The 18,011-nt window shown below is 32.2% G+C and overlaps 1 protein-coding gene across 1 annotated transcript in view; it reads right to left on the bottom strand.

The window, feature by feature from the left end:
- The window catches only part of LOC144840776 (voltage-dependent T-type calcium channel subunit alpha-1G-like), a 51,221-nt gene that overhangs the window by 22,371 nt on the left and 10,839 nt on the right, over positions 1-18,011 (bottom strand). The window contains exons 4-11 of the mRNA XM_078696794.1: positions 15,653-15,935; positions 13,639-13,731; positions 10,304-11,090; positions 9,351-9,823; positions 2,916-3,067; positions 2,261-2,446; positions 1,811-1,928; positions 1,177-1,332 (exon numbers count right to left, since the gene is read on the bottom strand). Of these exons, the coding sequence (XP_078552920.1) occupies positions 1,177-1,332; positions 1,811-1,928; positions 2,261-2,446; positions 2,916-3,067; positions 9,351-9,823; positions 10,304-11,090; positions 13,639-13,731; positions 15,653-15,935 (2,248 nt within the window). The remainder of the gene's footprint in view (positions 1-1,176; positions 1,333-1,810; positions 1,929-2,260; positions 2,447-2,915; positions 3,068-9,350; positions 9,824-10,303; positions 11,091-13,638; positions 13,732-15,652; positions 15,936-18,011) is intronic.

Raw genomic sequence — 18,011 nt, forward strand, 5'->3', positions numbered from 1 at the left:
AAATTTCTTCTACGCTTTCTTCAATCACCATCCCTAAAGCTCTGTCTATACTATCAAATTTTATGTGACAAAAAAATGTGATGTGCCTATATATGGACATGATGATGCCATATTTAAGTATACCATTACCATATTTAAGTACATCACACTTTTTAGCCTCCTAATATAGCACTAAAATCTTCTAATCCAACAATAACCTTTTGGTATCACAAAACTTAAATATATAAATTCAACTTTAAACAGAACGCCTACAGTATATAGTACACCATCAGCCAAACGTCATTTACCAACATGATTATTTATTGATAATTATCTTATTTTTTCAATATTTGAGTCATTTCCAAAAACATATGTTGAATAAATACTACAAGACATAATTTTCTGAGAAAACAGCCTTTAAATCGATTAATATGATAGATCTGATAGCAAATATGATTATTTATTTATAGGATCACACATTAACTAAAATGAAATGATGGATTCTAATCAAATGTGTTACTACACTGACCTGCTTTAAATTAGTGTAATAATACTTTCTGCGCCCTGGTGTAAAGTGGGTGGTAAGTGGTAACACCTTTTATGAATTTTGTAATTTTGTCGGTGTACATAATTTATAATTAAAATATTTCAAACCAAGTTTAATAACACTGAGTACCAATATATATATACTGTATAAACAATAGTGAATTGATATGGATATTTTACGTTTTGAGTAATTTGAATAATTGGAAGGTTTCTAACCAAGTTATAATACAGAGTATCAATATATATATATATATATATACTGTACATACAAACTAGAGTGAATTGATATCGCATGGCAATTACATTTTGAGTAATCAGTATTTTTAACTTGTATATATTAGTGTATGTACTCAAATCATGCGTTACTAATCAATTAAATGTTATAGTAAATGTATGATGAATCTGGGCAAATTAGAACCTATGACCTCAGGGTTAGCATCTTAACCAGTTGACCATAGGTTAATTAGCCATATAAAGCTCTGTTTGCACTATCAAACTAGTTTGATAAAAAAAGTGTGATGTGCCCAAATATGGTAGTGATATGACATCATGTCCATATATGGGCACATCACATTTTGATGAACTTTGATAGTGTAGATAGAGCTTTACACCATCAAGCCCATGAGTAATAGCTAAAAAAAATATACGTACCTCAGCAGCAAAACCTTCAACCAATATTGCCACAAGAAGGTTGAAGAGAACATAGTTACCAAACGTCATGAGGGCAATAAAATACAAGGCAGCCCAGGCAGTGGTTTTGGACATGCCATTATAAAGCACAATATTCCAGTCCTCTTGGGTTAAAATCTAAATAGAAGTAATCAGAATAAAATTAATAAAATCTGTGTGCATGTGGCGCTATTGACTATTGATCATGAGATCGGGAGTTTGAATCCAAAGCTTGCTGCATCATTTGTAACCTTTACTGACGTTTGCCTCATTCCCCCCAGGTGTACAAATGGGTACCTGGTATAGGTCAAAACACAACTGCGCTGAATCATTGCAGCATTATGGGAGCATGTTTCCAGACGTGTTTGATCCAAAACAATACCAGGATAACAATGTTAGAATCTTTGTGCATTAAGCGCTATATAAGATTGACATATTATTATTATTATACTGGTCTACAAAGTCCCTCCTGATAGATGATATTAGTGCAACTGATAAAAGTGAAAGAAGTATGTAAACTATCCAAAACTGGTCTTTTTCAAAATAAAAAACGCACCAAAACCAGAATTTGAAGATTCTAAATTATAATGAAAATCAAACTTTCAGGAAAACTTACTTGGAAGACAGTCACAGTTGCCCATAGCAAAGAGTCAAAGTTTTTGCGATCACATTCCTGGGTTCCATCCTCGAGATCGTAACAGAATTTGCAACCAAACAGATGCATGCCCAAAATACTGTAAATGAAGTATTCAAAACATGTTCAACAACTATTTCGCCATTGTAGTTGCACGATTTCTTTCTTATACAATTTATGTTTGTAGTTTAGGTAAATAACAGCTAGTTTTCCAAGAATGTGATAATACAGTATCTTGTGTAAAAAAAGTAGAGTTCTATTAATAAGAATTGATATTAATATTGTGGTTGTTGTTCTTAGATCGATACAATGCCAATGTTAATATTACAAGAAATTAGTGATCTAGGTTACAGTTTAACATCTCCCAATGCTGTAAAAAGAATATTTAAATCTATAATATTTAACCTAACCTATATATATATATATACTAACCTAAAAATGAATATAAATAAGGCAAGGAGGGTGAAGAACGTAGCAACATTATCCATCGTTTTCAGCATAATGAGAAGTTGACGACGTAGCGCTGGCATAAACCGAACCAACTTCAGGATCCGGAGAAGTCTGAATGTTCGCAACACAGTAAGACCGCCCTCACCATTTTGAGCGATCTCGACCACACTGAAAACAATATTGTATAGTTAAATTAGATTACTAACAAATGTTAATAAAATCAACCGTAGACCTCTAGTCTAATTCAAGTTGTTTCAACTTATTGAACATCCAAAAAATATATATACATATCTTTATTTATCTACAGACTTCTATGTGATGTGTCGTCTCCCACTAAAGGTGCAATGTCTATCGATTATTTTAGATACAAATAAATCCAGAATTTTCATAAATTTAGCATTTAGGCTCTACTACATTGGCGACACATTTTGCCAAGATTGGAAAGGGTCTGGCATACCCATTCTTTACTAAAGAATGCTGATGCACAAGAATTGCTTTAAATAGTTGCTCTCTGTGTTTGGATGTATTCTAACAAAATTATAATGCCCTCTTCTGTTTGACAATACTTTCATAAAGTCTTGCGATATTAAAATTTGTAGGAATTACTCTTCCCTTGGCCGTGCTAAAACAAAATTACCTGATAATAACTATAGTTCCATCAAACACATTGAAGCCATTGCTTACATAACCTATCAAACCATAGGCTAAAATCTTCAGAATCATCTCCAATGCAAATATACTGGTAAAAATAAGGTTGCTTATTTCAATAGCCTGCGTCAATTCCTCTGGCTAAAAGATACAAATATATGACGAATTTAGAAACAGAAATATGCATGTAGATGTAAACAGGGAGCAGTAAAAATGTTTGAAGGGTAGGTTTATAGAGTTTCATGTTTCAAAAAAATGTAATAAGAATTTTTGGAATAAGAATCTTTTCTTCTTATAACAGGGCATTCTGCCATGGTCTAATGGTATTCATAGGCAGTTCCAAGGGGAGGGAGAGGCAGTAAGTAATCACCCATACCCTAACCCTTAACTTCCTCCGTCAACCTAAATTTGGAAAATTGAAATGAAAAATGTAGTACATAAGGTTATGTTCAGCACTTATTTTACAATTGTTCCTGGTTCCAGCACTGTATCTGTACCCTTAACATACAAACACAATTTCTGGTTATCGCGTACGTTGGTCAGGGGTCAAGTGCAAGAAGATAACTTAATAGCAAAGTGCGCTTTTGTGAAAGTATTTTCAATGTCAATGGTGCTCAATTTATTCTTAAAACTGCCTAGGTTTGGTGCCATTCTTATTCATTTATTTTATTCATTCGTTTTACTTTTATTTCGGAAACGGACGTCCATATTTACAAAATCAATTGCATAAATAAGTTTAAAAGGCAAACATGTACAATAGCAGTATGGGTTCTAATCCTACCAAAGATCAAATTTTCATACAAGAAAAAAAATACAATATTGGTTGATCAGGTAATGTTTAATACAAGTGTGTTATTTACAATTAGTATGGAAGGCATTAGGTACGTTATCTAATCATAATAATTTGTCTGAAACCTTTTGAGTTGATTAACTCATTCTCAGCCAGTTTAAGATTACGATATGAAAAAGATTGCGAAATAGCATTTTATATGATATTGCCTTAATCACGCTGATCACTTATATTATTGTTGGAAATATGAGAGTAAATTATTTCTGGCTGGAAGTTTTTCAATTTCCAAAACCTTGATGATGCTCTACTTAAATTAAGTGGTTTTCTATTACAATGATTGAACAACTAATTTCCAAATTATTTTGAGAAAAAAAAAGTAAGGGACCATGTCTAAATTTGATAATTTAGACATAGAATAATTTTGCTTTATTTAAAAAACACATAGCAAAAAGCAGCATAAGAAAAATACAATAGCGTTGAGAAAAAAAACACCATGATAACAAAAAGTCTCATTGCATTTCCTAAAAATCAGTTTTCACATAAAACTATGATTTTTATAGTGTATTCTCTCATAATGTTTTTAATGTGTGATTCTTTATACATGCAAATTGAGAAGACTGTAACGTGTAGAGAGAAGTAGAACACAATTCAGACACACCGATAACAATGCTTCATCAACATCATTACGATGGAGAATTTTAATCAAGTACGGAATTGTAAATGACTAGCTATCAATTCTGTGTCAGATAGTCAAGAATAAAAAATTGTATGATTCTTGGTAAATTAACTGTAACTGTAATTCGTTTGTTAGATGATAAATTCACTGGTTTATAAGAAATATCAAATAAAGTTGTCTTATTCATAGAAAGTTGTCACTGTTTCTTAGACTTTAAGATTACTTGAAGTTACATTCTAGAACTGATAATTTTTTTTTTTATTATCTTGAAAGGAATTCATGATCAATTGAAATGATAAAGATAAAATTTGAAAAGATTTCACAAAATGATTTGATCTACGTAAGATCTTTGTAAGGTGAAAACCCCAATTTGGTGAATCAAGTTTTGGATACGTTTCAAAATAAAGTTGTTATCTAATATTATATTATCACATTTGAAAAGTTTGTAAATGTGACATTCACATGAAACAGATGTACAGATTTTCCCTTTTACTTTGGGGTCAAGAAAGTCCTAACCTATTCAATTTAAACAACTATTTATGCAGAATAATTGATTTGTTTTTATCTAAAAAAATACCAAAACAACAATTTACAAAATGTAACATAAAAATGACAATGTAAATGGAGGATTGCGTGCGACTTGTTTTATACTACACACGACTCATTACCATAACTCTGTGCCAGTTTAAAAACAGCCGTATAAATCACAACTAGAAAATTTGAGATGTTATTAACGATGTTCCATCCCAGCTACAATTTGCCACCTGGACAAATACTCTTCAGGCTATATGTTTTCATTTACTTAGGTTAATTAATGTACAATGTATATCCAAGCACTTTATAAAATAATAAATTCTAAAGTGCCCATATATATAATCAATAATCTAATTTTTGCAACATCTGTTTTTACCTCCAAATATTGTCATTGATACAACAATCTTGGAGGTTACTTAAGTATCTACCAAGAGGAATTGGTGCACACACACTAAAATCCCAAGTTACTTTAATAGGGAACTTTTGATTTGCAACAATATCGATGACCTAACTATGTCATGCAGGGAAGTTGGTACGTGCTTCCTTGCTCTATACCTCGACACTGTATTGGTGGTTTCTAAATCCAGAAGACAACCGATGACACATCAACTAACTTGTTCCTAGATCATTGCAAATTATATATAACGACCTAACTATGTCATGTGGGGAAGTTGGTACGTGCTTCCTTGCTCTATACCTCGACACTGTATTGGTGGTTTCTAAGTCCAGAAGACAACTGATGACACATAAACTAACTTGTTCCTAGGTCATTGCAAATTATATATAACGACCTAACTATGTCATGTGGGGAAGTTGGTACATGCTTCCTTGCTCTATACCTCGACACTGTATTGGTGGTTTCTAAGTCCAGAAGACAACCGATGACACATCAACTAACTTGTTCCTAGATCATTGCAAATTATATATAACGACCTAACTATGTCATGTGGGGAAGTTGGTACGTGCTTCCTTGCTCTATACCTCGACACTGTATTGGTGGTTTCTAAGTCCAGAAGACAACCGATGACACATAAACTAACTTGTTCCTAGGTCATTGCAAATTATATATAACGACCTAACTATGTCATGTGGGGAAGTTGGTGTGTGTTTCCTTGCTCTATACCTCGACACTGTATTGGTGGTTTCTAAGTTCAGAAGACAACCAATGACATCAACTAACTTGTTCCTAGGTCATTGCAAGCTAAGGCTTCTTCTTACTGTGGAGTTTTAGGTATTAACAGAACATCTTTAGGAACTTTAAAAAAATCGCTGGGAAAGAACACGTATGACAAACAATAGAATTTCCAGTTTTGCTGAAACCGTAATCAATCACAAGATGATATTGAATCTAGTAGAAACCTTTAGGGCATGTCTGACATAGCAGCTGGAAATTTATCTGAGTTTGTTCACGTATGAGTAAACCAAACGCAATCTCCATTTTCAGAGACATAATTGCAATGTATTCTTCGCAGTCCAATAGAACTGTAAACTAACCGGATATGATTGACATAATAGAATAAACCTACTCGTAATACATTATATAATTAATTGATATTGGATACTAGATACAAATCTTCTCGAATTATCTTTCAATACAGACCTACTGGTCTCCAAACATGTGTCTCTGCTTGAATGATTAGTATAGTGCTGATCTCAACATGCACTTGTAATAGATTCCTTTAAAGAAATCTATTACAAAATTTATTCTGTGATATTCATTTATTATGATCATAACGAAAGATAATGAATATTTATATTTTGTCTGAGGTTCTGCTTGAATTATTTAAATAGTTTTGTTATCAATAACGTTATAACGAAGGTGCATTTGTAATAATTTATTTATTCTGGGATATTTTTTTATAATAATAGATCGTGAAGAAACATAATGACTAATTACAGATCTCTGGTCTCCGAACCTGAGGTTATGTTTGAATTATTAGTCTTGATCTAAATGACATTATAAAAGAGGTGCATTTTAAAAACATTATGTTATACAGTATATTACATAGGCAGGTACACTTATAGATTTTGTATTCTGGAACATTCTTTTATTATTTATTACCGGGTTAAAAAAAAAATAGATTAGTAAGCGCCATTTTCACTTGAACTCCTGTGATTTCTATTCCGACGAGCTCTCATCATTTGGTAGCTTCAAAGTGCTGGAAAACAGTGAAAATGGTTCTTCTGTATTATCTTCAATATGCTTTAGTTATTTTAGGATATTATTAAAGACTTTTTTGTATAAAGCAGAGACACATGTTTGGAGACCAGTAGATCTGTATTGAAACATAATTCGAGAAGATTTGTATCTAGTATCCAATATCAATTAATTATATAATGTATTACGAGTTGGTATATAATGTCAATCATATACGGTTATTGCACCTAATTTGTATTTGGTTCTATATAATTCAACTATCATTATTATTATTACAGATGAGCAAAAGTAGATACACTAATCTCCAGAAAAGAAAAATTATGATAATATTGTAAAATGTTTTTTTTTCAATAAACATAAAGCAACATACAATTATTTATTGAAGTACACTTTTTGTGTACTGAAAATTCCAATTATTAATTTTTTACAAAATACAGGATATTCCACCTGACATTTTAACAGAGTGTAAAATTGCCTACCTATAAATTTAGCAACTTACGCTTATAATAACACATTAAAATGTTATGTCTGATGGAAACACATTGAAATGTTGCATATGTATTTAAATCAATATATTCATAATCAACAATATGTTGCATTTATTACAACAAAAGGCAAGTCGTTTGCTACCATCATATGTAGCAATAATAAATTACATGAATAAATTATATTATTCTAAATGTCAATATATCTAGTAGTGCTTTATATTGCAATCTGGTTATTAATTTTCAGTGGCAACAATGATCACATGGCCGACCAAATGTCTACTACTTTACACTGGTAGGAATTTGGAAATTGGGGTAATCATGGGAGCTATCACTACTGTGGATTGCTTTATTAATGGGCATGGTCAAAGAAAGAACTATAAAATTAGTGTCAGTAGGCCTATTATACATTAGTATAAATATCTTATTTAATATAGAAAACAAATAAAAAGCATTGTATTCATCTAAACTTATAAAATCATCGTTGAATCCTCCAATCTGTTCAATGAAGCACCTGCGCATTTACGGTAATTATGTTTAGCCTAAAACTAATCTGTAAAAGGTCATTGACCGTCCAGACTAAACACTGTACAGTATATGTTCATATCTTGCACAAAATTTATAGCAGTTATGTTTCGCTTTCAATCGTACATTTCGACCATAAATCTATATCTGTACCTCGCAGTTGAAGATGTTCCATGAATTATTCTGTGCGTTCATTGACCCCAAAGTCACATGACTATTAAGTAAATGACAGCTGTATAAATCATAATCCACACAAATATCCGCAATATAAACAAACAGGCTATTTTCAGTATTATTTCAATGAGTTTAAGCTAAAAATAATCAATATATATATATACAATTTCTAATGTGAACACGGAGTTATTTTGAACATCATCACAGTTCTCAACAAGGTCGTGTGTTATTGTCTTTTGTTTGTTAGTAATTCTGCAGCCGTTTTGATTTTTTTACTATTCCACTCTAAATTTATGTATGACATGCCATGTGTGCCAAAATGAACCTAGACTAGTTTTTCACATATTTATTTGTCCTAAAAAGCATACACCCACATACATCCAAATTGTAAACATCAATACAGTACACAGAAGAAAACCCTATTAAATTATTTTTTGAGAAGCGCCCTCTCTTTTTATTTATTAATAATGAATAAGCTTCCAGATCAAAAATAACCTTAATATAAAATAATGTATTCTGCTCTGAGAAGTCTTTATCTGAATTCATCATGCAAACGTCAATGCATAATTATGCTGATTTTTAAATCGAACTTGTCATATTCCTAATGTTGATGTATTTTATTTCACATTTTATGCTGACTTTTATATGCCCCGTTGCCAATAAAGTAGATTTTTATGATTTTAAAATTTGAAATAAAAGCACTCATTAAGAAAAAGACTGATATGAACCAGTTGTACCGTAGTCATTTATGTTTGTTTGTCACTGATTTTTAAGAAATGAGGAACAGATGCTGGTTTTATATTAGGTAGCTTTCTATTTGTGATGACCTAGGACCTAGGACCTTCTTTCACATCCTATTTGTGTCTATGGTCGTTACCACCTGGACCTAGAATCTGTGTAATGAATCGATTAAGGAAGCACATCCCAATATCTGTGCATACGCACAATGAATTAACATCAAGTAACTACTTCCTAGGTCATAGGTTGTCAAGTTGAAAGAAACATTGCTGTATGCCATATAGGCTACAATATTTGAAAGAAATCAAGGCTTTAAAATATAAAAAAAAAAAAGTGTTACATACCTGCTGATGATATTCAATACCCATACTCAAAGTGTTGATCAAGATACACACTAGAATTCCTCGCATAAAAAAGTCACTCTCAATGATTCCCTCAAGTTTGCGTTGAAAAGATCGACAACGGTTCTTACATCTCCAACAACGTTGTTTGCGTCCAGTGATGCATGTCTCCTCAGATTGATTCAATGCAGACTCGCTGTTGTCTGAATCCGAGTCGGTATACTCGTACTGCAAGGTGTGATGTTCGTCACAGGTATGGGGGCAAGATTGGTTACGGTACGACGGTTTGCAGTGTGAGGGGCAAGGCTTGTGAAGGGGACATGGGTTGTGAATAGGGCATTTTGCTTGGGTTGATAGGCAGGCTTGATTACGTATGGCTGGTAGTGGGGACGGAGGGTAGTCACGAACTAGAGAGCAAGGGGCAGAAAGTCTCTCGGCAAGTGGCTGGTGCTTCGGAGGACGTAGAGATTTTAAGGCTGAAGGATAAAAAACAATATTATTAAAAAATCTATAAAAAATATATAAAATAAATATACAGTCAAATTAAAATGTTGGTGCTTTATGAAGTAACCAAGTTTTAATTTTATTTGATAATATCTAGCTCTACTAATGCTATCAAACACTGTAAAATAAATGAATATGAATATAATTTTAGAATAGAATAATGATTATGAACTTATTTAATATAATTCCACCTTCCTAACATCATTTTATTATAATCAAAAAACCCCAACATGTTCAGGAAAGGTGAACTTTAAGAGTGATCATATATAGTTGAAGAAATATGTTCAAAATGGTTAAAACAAAGCAAAGCAAAATTAAAATTTAGTTAAGTTATTTAAAATAGCAATATTGCAGCTGTTGCTTTGCTCTTTTTTGTGTGTATTTCGTATGAATATTTATTAACAATTTTGGGAAATTTTTTCTGGAACAAGCAAGTTAATTAGTGATCCTACCTGAAGTATCCGCAGACGTGTTAGATATGGCAGGTAAACGGGCTAAAGGTTTAAGGGACGAGTCTGTATCCTTAAATCGCTGCCACTCCTCAGGGAGCTTATTTGATGAATCAATGTTAGCGCCCTCACTAGCATTAGGATTAGCCGCCACCGAAGCCTGGCTTTTATCCTTTGAGTTCGTATTTGGGTAATTAATAGATGAAGCACGATGAATTGAAAGTGTTGTAATAAGGTGGGTACGGGGCGACCTAACTGGTTCTGGTAATTTCTTACTTTTTTCCGCATCCACGTGAGCAATTCTTTCTGTGCAATATGTTATGGAATGCAACGAATCTGAGCTTGGCATTAGATTGTTCGTGGGTGGAACTAAAAAACGATTTTGACGAGTCGGCGACGATCCAATGTCACTGCTCTCTGGGCTTGCATGAGGTGGTACAGGCGTACAGTTACCAAAATGATAGTGATGATGATGGTGATAATGATGATGATGCAGATGCACTGACTTTTTTCTCTTTTTTCTACGAAGCGATAATGCAGGAGTAATTTTGCTTTTACCGTCCATACCTTTGCGCCACTGTCTTAACTTACGTCTACCGTGACGTACAAGATGCGCGATGTATTTCAATATTTCTCCGTAACAGCTTCCTTGTTCGTACGTTGATAAAGTACTTGTCGATTTAAATCGCCGCCGATTTTCCGCCATTAAACGGTTTTCCCTCTGCTTTGTCTCAGAAAACTGTGTTGCTATGACAACAAGGCAGAGATTTATCAAGAAGAAGGAACCAATCTATAAAGGAAAATAAATTAATAAAATAATTAATTCATGCTTTTAATTGAAGTAACTGGCATTCTTTAATTAGGTCCATTAGCAATCCTAATGTAAACACATTTATATTTAACTGCTAATTGCAAAATCGTAGAATACTTATTGTACAATACAAAGTTTAAATGCATTCATTATACAGGTACTGTAATTCAAATGGTAGTAATATTATAATACACTATACTATTTTATTCTATTTCAATTGCAATGTAAATGTCTTATATTTTTCATTAAAAACCTTAGTTAAAGTTTGTTTTATATTCTATGACAATAACATATTTTTATAGGTATTTGTTTTCTTTTGAGTAAGGTCTTTACTGTGAAAAACATGTTATAGTAGAGTTAAGTTTCAGTAATAAATTAAGCTTATTATTGATATTATTTGTATTAATGTTGCATTATTTAATATTGCATTGCCTTAATTTATATTCACACAATTCAATCAATTATTTTGTAGTTTACATTTCTAAATGTTTATATCAAACCATGAATGTGTATTTATTTTTATTTTAAGTCTGTCTGAAAGTAGTTTAAATAATTGAATAAGAGATACATTATTATTACATAATATTTACAGTATGAGAATGGCAATATTATAAAATGAGAAAATATACATGATTTAATATATATTTATATATAATTAATATATTATTAGATGATATCCTGCCATATATAAGCTACATTATTAATATATTTGAACATGAATACAAAGTATTTTAAGAAAATATTATGCAAATAACAAATTAATGTGTGCATTATTTTAGCAAATTCATAAACAGTGCTGTTTAATGTACATAAATCTAAAATGTTCAATATTGAACAATGAATGATAATTATACATAGAAATGTTACATATAATGTATGAAAACCTGTTGCATATCCAGGAACTTAGGATGGGAATAGCTAGAATGGGTCCAGGAATTAACAGGCACGGTGGCTAAACAGGCAACAGCCATGTCTTTTTAAAATAAAATAATGACTATTTTTATTTGTCTGCAACCTGATGGATCGTTTTTATCATTTAAGAATATTTAGCCCCTCTAATGCTGGATCCCTGCCAAATAAAAGATTTGGTTTTAACATTCTGGTTTCAGACCAACTTAACCCAATTACCATATTAGCATTTGTAATAATGTTAATACAGTAACAATTATAATTTTACAACCAGCAAATAAGCAGTTATTACCATTTGATGTACATTATTGTATCCAACATAAACTACAGCATTTAATTTTGTCTTTAACTTTCTGTATGAGTTGAACCTCTCGTTATAAGCAAGTTCCTCCATTTTAAAGGAGAACTAATAAATATTATTCACGTATTTATTGACCATTCAGCATTATCAAGTCAGTACAAATGTTATATCTGGACCACCCTCAGTAACCCCTGGATATGCAACTGAAAACTGAATTATACTTACCATACATCATCCTATGCACAAAAACTTAACTTTTTTTCCAAATAGCATAATAAGCATAGAATCACAAAGCAAGTTTTTGTTAAAATTAAGGTATTAATTATCCCTTAGGTTTATGAGTGAACATGGGTTTGGCAATTAGGGTTTGATTCACTGTGTGGTTGAACACAGTAAACTTAAGGCCAACTCAGACAGCGTCGTATGATGAGGACCGACGAGCCATCTTGTCGAGAGAAAATTTAACTGAAACTACGCACAACGATATCTCAAGACGACTCGCCTCTCGGGATTCAACTCAGACAGCACCGACGAGTCAAGACGTTTCGTCGGTCCTCACAGTATGATGCTGTCTGAGTTGGCCATTAGACTACAAAGCAATAGAGCGTATAATACATCTGCACATGCTCACAACATGTACCGACTTTAATGCCTATGTCTGTAAGCATGTGCAGGTGTTATGCTCTAATGCATCATAGTATTCCGTATAGCGTAAGCTTTGAAATACTTACTACAATAAGAACAACAAAGTATGTCCAGTTCCAAAAGCTATGGACATCCTGAACATAATACATTAGTTCACTCCAACCTTCCAGGGTTATAACCTGTCAGATAGAAACAGCGATGAAGTGAGCCCTCTAAATCAATGGACTACATTGTGGTGGAGGAATGAAATGTGTGCGGTGCATACAATGATTCTAGCAGGATAGATATTCCAAACAGATTTTTTTCACCGAATTTACAAATTAACTATTTTATTGTCAATTTTTTTTTTAAATCAGTTCCACAAAATTGTTAAATTATATTGGGTATACATTTATAGCCTCATACAGTTATTTTTAATAGACTATAACATTACCATAAATAATGTTAAGCACAAATTTTGGCCAACAAAACCTCAAGAGGCTATGTTTTCTTAAAAACTGTATCAAGCATTCATTACTGGAAATTTGAATGAGAAAAATCTGTTTAGAATATTGAAACAAATAGTGCAACCAGAAAAATACCATTTGAAAAAAGTTAGCTGGGAGTTAATATGCATGAATATGGTAATGCATGATACAAACCAGGAATTGTCACGTGCGACTTATTACTTACTACAATCAGAAAAACGAAATAGATCCAATCCCATTTTGAGTGACTGTCTTGCAGTTGGTACTGTATATCGACCCAGCCCTCAAGGCTGATGATCTAAATTACAAGCAGTAAGCAAACTCATGGGTTGACTAACTGTTTATAAAACAGGGGATTAACAGTGTTTGATCATCCAGGTAGGTATAGGAAAACAGGATTATCCAATGAAAAGGGGGATTAATATTGGATCATCCAAGGTAATCAAAATAATCATTAGTAGCTCATTCAGAGATAAAATACACTTGAACCAATAGTGGTGTTGGATAGACTACAAGTGCTGCTTAGCTGGAATACCGTTCTCATGTTTTGAAAATGATGATGTTTGTACATAGGGATGCCCAGGCGCGATTTAGCCCCACCCCCTAAAATTTAACAGCGATGTCTTTTTAAAATAAAATAATGACTATTTTTATTTTTCTGCAACCCGATTTTATCATTTATGAAATATTTTGCACCCATAATCTATAATGCTGGATCCACCCCTGATGCCAATGTGAGGGTGTGGGTGACAGAATAGACTGTTATGGTAGGGGTGCTCTAGGAACTTGAAGTTATTTGAATCCTAGCCCTTCCTTGGAAGACCATGGGTTACTGTCGGTTTATCCAGGTAAGCAAGGCACTCGACATGAACTTCATTTATATTCTTCCGTATAATATCTTATTAATTGTTTTCACTTTCTACTCTGAATAAGCTACTGAGTCAAGCACCAAAATCATAGGTGGGAATAGAAACAAAATAGTGAGGTTTTAATAAAATATGGCAAGCATCAAGGTTTATCATCAACATTATTGATGGGGGCAAATTATAATGTGAACATCAATTCATATTGAAATCATTCATTGCAAGCACCAGTGAAATAAGCAAGTATAAAATAATAAGTGATAAAATACATTATTTAGTTTATCAATTTTACAATGTATATATATATGTACCAGGACAAGAGTATTAAATAGTTGTTATCCAATCAAATTTGAACCGTATCTGATCAAGAAAGCAGTATTTGACAAAAGCTTGCCATGTTCTTTCTGGCTGTTTTACGTCATCGTTTTGATGTAGATTTCTAATTATTTTATTTGAGATCCAGCCATCAATACACACTGCATTGTAATTTTTTTCAGCATTTGGCTTTATATACATACATATGTAAAAGGCATCACATGAATAATAGTAAGTATTTGGTTTAAATAAACAAGTGAGAACTCAAGTGATGATTAAGTTTAAATTGGAGTGCTGCTTCTTAAAAGACACAAATGTATCTCTTGTAAAGGCAATAATTGACTTCGTTTTTTGATGTCTCAATCCATGAAGAACAATTTGGTTTCTATTTTACTAGAGTGGAAATAACATTTAAGAAGCGGTGTGAACACCTTTGAACATGCCACTACCAGTAGACAAACAGTCTACTTAAAACATGCTATGTACTTAATTTCCTTTCTAAATTTCTACGTATTGAAGTTGATAATTGCAATTAAATTATAATAGTGGCTATCATTCCATTATTATGCAATATACCGGCATTGCATGCACCTGTAATAAACTTGAAACTTGCCAAAACATATACAGAACAAAATAGTTATCAATTTTGCCCCTATCCCCTTGGAATATATAACAAATAATATAATATTTATAATCTTATTCCTCTTATTTTTGCCAAATTATGTACCCTCCTCCCCCAGCCTTTCCTGCAACTATATAGTCATGTACAGATTTTAAAGTCAATATAATATTGAAGAAGTAAATGGCCTGATACAAGTTCAAAGGCCTGTAAAAATATATTTGGTTTATATTACTGGTGAAAATATAGGGTCTGTGTGGGCCATTGGAGAACATTTTTGATAAAGGGTCTGCAAAATGCATAACGTCGAGCTATATATCTTTAATTATTATTTATAATTTATAATAAACAAAGCTGGCCATTGAATTGGAGATATATTGAAATAATTATGAAGGCAAATTAAATTAATAAATGTAACTAACCTGAAAGATTGCTACCCATGCGTATAAGATGTTATCAAATGAAATTGAACCTAGAAATGGGTTGAACGAACTAGTTTTACAAACAGTATAATATTGGTTCCAGTTTGTGCATTGTCCATCATCAGACCCATTGCCTATGAACATGGTGTTATTGCAAATAGTCTCATCTACTGGATAGGACGGCTTGATATCATCAGTGCACTGCAGCATCCCCTTGTCTCCTTCAAGGCTGCACACAAAGTCCTCGTACACGTCATCAGGTCGATAAAAATCGGTCAAATTTCTGTGAATATGAATAATACATTGTCTATATTTATTTATGGTAAATTACATATTCTTGATATGTTTTATTATGAATTGCAAAATGCCACGTCAAGGCTTGTGCATACAAAACACTATATTAATGTGTTTCCTCTTTGAATATGTTGTAAATGTTATAAGTCCTTGTTTTAATTGTGTTAAGTTACTATTTTGTACAAGAATACTTGAGGTACCTTGAGAGCAGTGAATAAAATCGATAAAAAGTTATTTTTAACTTCAGATTTAACAATTAGGAATCAATCTGATATTAAAGACAACATCTTAATGCAGACATAAGGTAGCATTGACGTCATCAACATTATGTGCTTATTGAATTGAGAAATGAAGGACCTTTTGATAAGCACATTTGCTCAAGACATTAATGTGGATTTGTTTTTATTTACTTTGATATTCTGTATAATCAATTGACATTTAAACATATTTATCTAATATTAATAATAATTATGACAATAGCATTTTCATTTATTTCTTTGATCTAATTGCGTAATTGAAATATAAGAAAACAAGACAAATGAAAAGGGATGACAAAAAAAAATGCAAAGCTCACAGTGAATGTTAGAGTGTATTTTACACATGCCAAGAATGATGTGCAGTTATATCCCCTCCTCAAAATTGCAAACTTTACAGGTTCATAGGGGATTCTACAATTTCTGCAATAATGTATGACTTTAGTTTGTTTAAATGTAGAAGTTTATATGAGGCAGTCACTGCGATAAAAACAGTGTATGATTATCTTTAAAACAGGTAAATAATGGCATAAACTAGGTTTACAAAATAACTACAAAAGAAGAGTAAACAAAATGTAGTTACTGCAGTAACTGCAGTTAGAGTAATTGTTAAATGGTCTATAATGTACTTATTGAATAACAGTTAGGTGATCTTGTCTCATCTGGGTGACAATTTCAAATTGTTGCTTCTGATTGAAACCTATCCTAACTAGAGATATCAAGACATAGTATAATCAGTCTACTACCAGTATGCGCACAAACGCTCTGTTTATGCTGACTGACTGCATCTCAATAATAATGTATTAAATATGATTATATATTTCACAGTGTTGACGACAATGCTAATGTGTGCTAATAGTGCATTAAATGTCATGAGGTGTGTAACGCAGCCAATCAGAATGTTCGTAAGTCAATCAATTCAACTACCATAGGCAACATCTACTTTCAATCCCTTTTTTTAGAGCATGGTCAATTATGTGATTTACTGCGTATTTACGTAGATCACTGAACACGAGACAAAGTATAAATATTAAGTGAAATCAATAACTGCTGTGCAACTCGATGCGATCTGTTTAGACCTTATTTCTACAGAATTATTTTACGTTTATTGAAAAAAAATATTGCTAGTTTTATCGTAAATTGTTAAAAGGGTTCAATGATGTAACAGCTAAAGGGTTTACATTTGAGATTCAATTAGGAATGTGATACATGTTTTGAAAACTAAAAATAACTTTGTTCTTAAACCTTTAATCTGACATTATCTGTTATGTTATAAATTAATCATGTTTTAATACACACAAAAAGTGTCCCCTGATTAGGGGTTGGTTGTATAATGTTAAGCTCTGTCTACACTATCAAACTAGTTGATGTGCCTAAATATGGTAGTGATATTCTCAAATACGGTAGTGATATGACATCATCATGTCCATATATGGGCACATCACATGTTTTTGTCACATAAAGTTTGATAGTGTATACAGGACTTTGAAACATATTGCCCCCCCATTTGTTTCATAGGGAAGTGTCCCTTTAATAGGGATGTCCCATAAATAGAGGTTTTCGTTTTAAGTGTATTCATTATAAGAATGGTCATTACTAATGCTTAATATTCTATATTGCCTGTATTCTATTTATATATATTTGTACTATGAAGTATACAAAAGCTGCCTCAACATAAATACTTGAAAAAATTCTCGATTTTTTAAGGGCCTCTGTACAAACAATTATTTCTACATACACCTCTTGCATGTTTTAATGGAATTTGCTGTCAGGAAATGACTGAAGAATATATTAAATATTAAAATATACGA

The sequence above is a fragment of the Antedon bifida genome, chromosome 4 (assembly GCF_963402885.1).
Source record: "Antedon bifida chromosome 4, ecAntBifi1.1, whole genome shotgun sequence".
Taxonomy (NCBI): Eukaryota; Metazoa; Echinodermata; class Crinoidea; order Comatulida; family Antedonidae; genus Antedon; species Antedon bifida.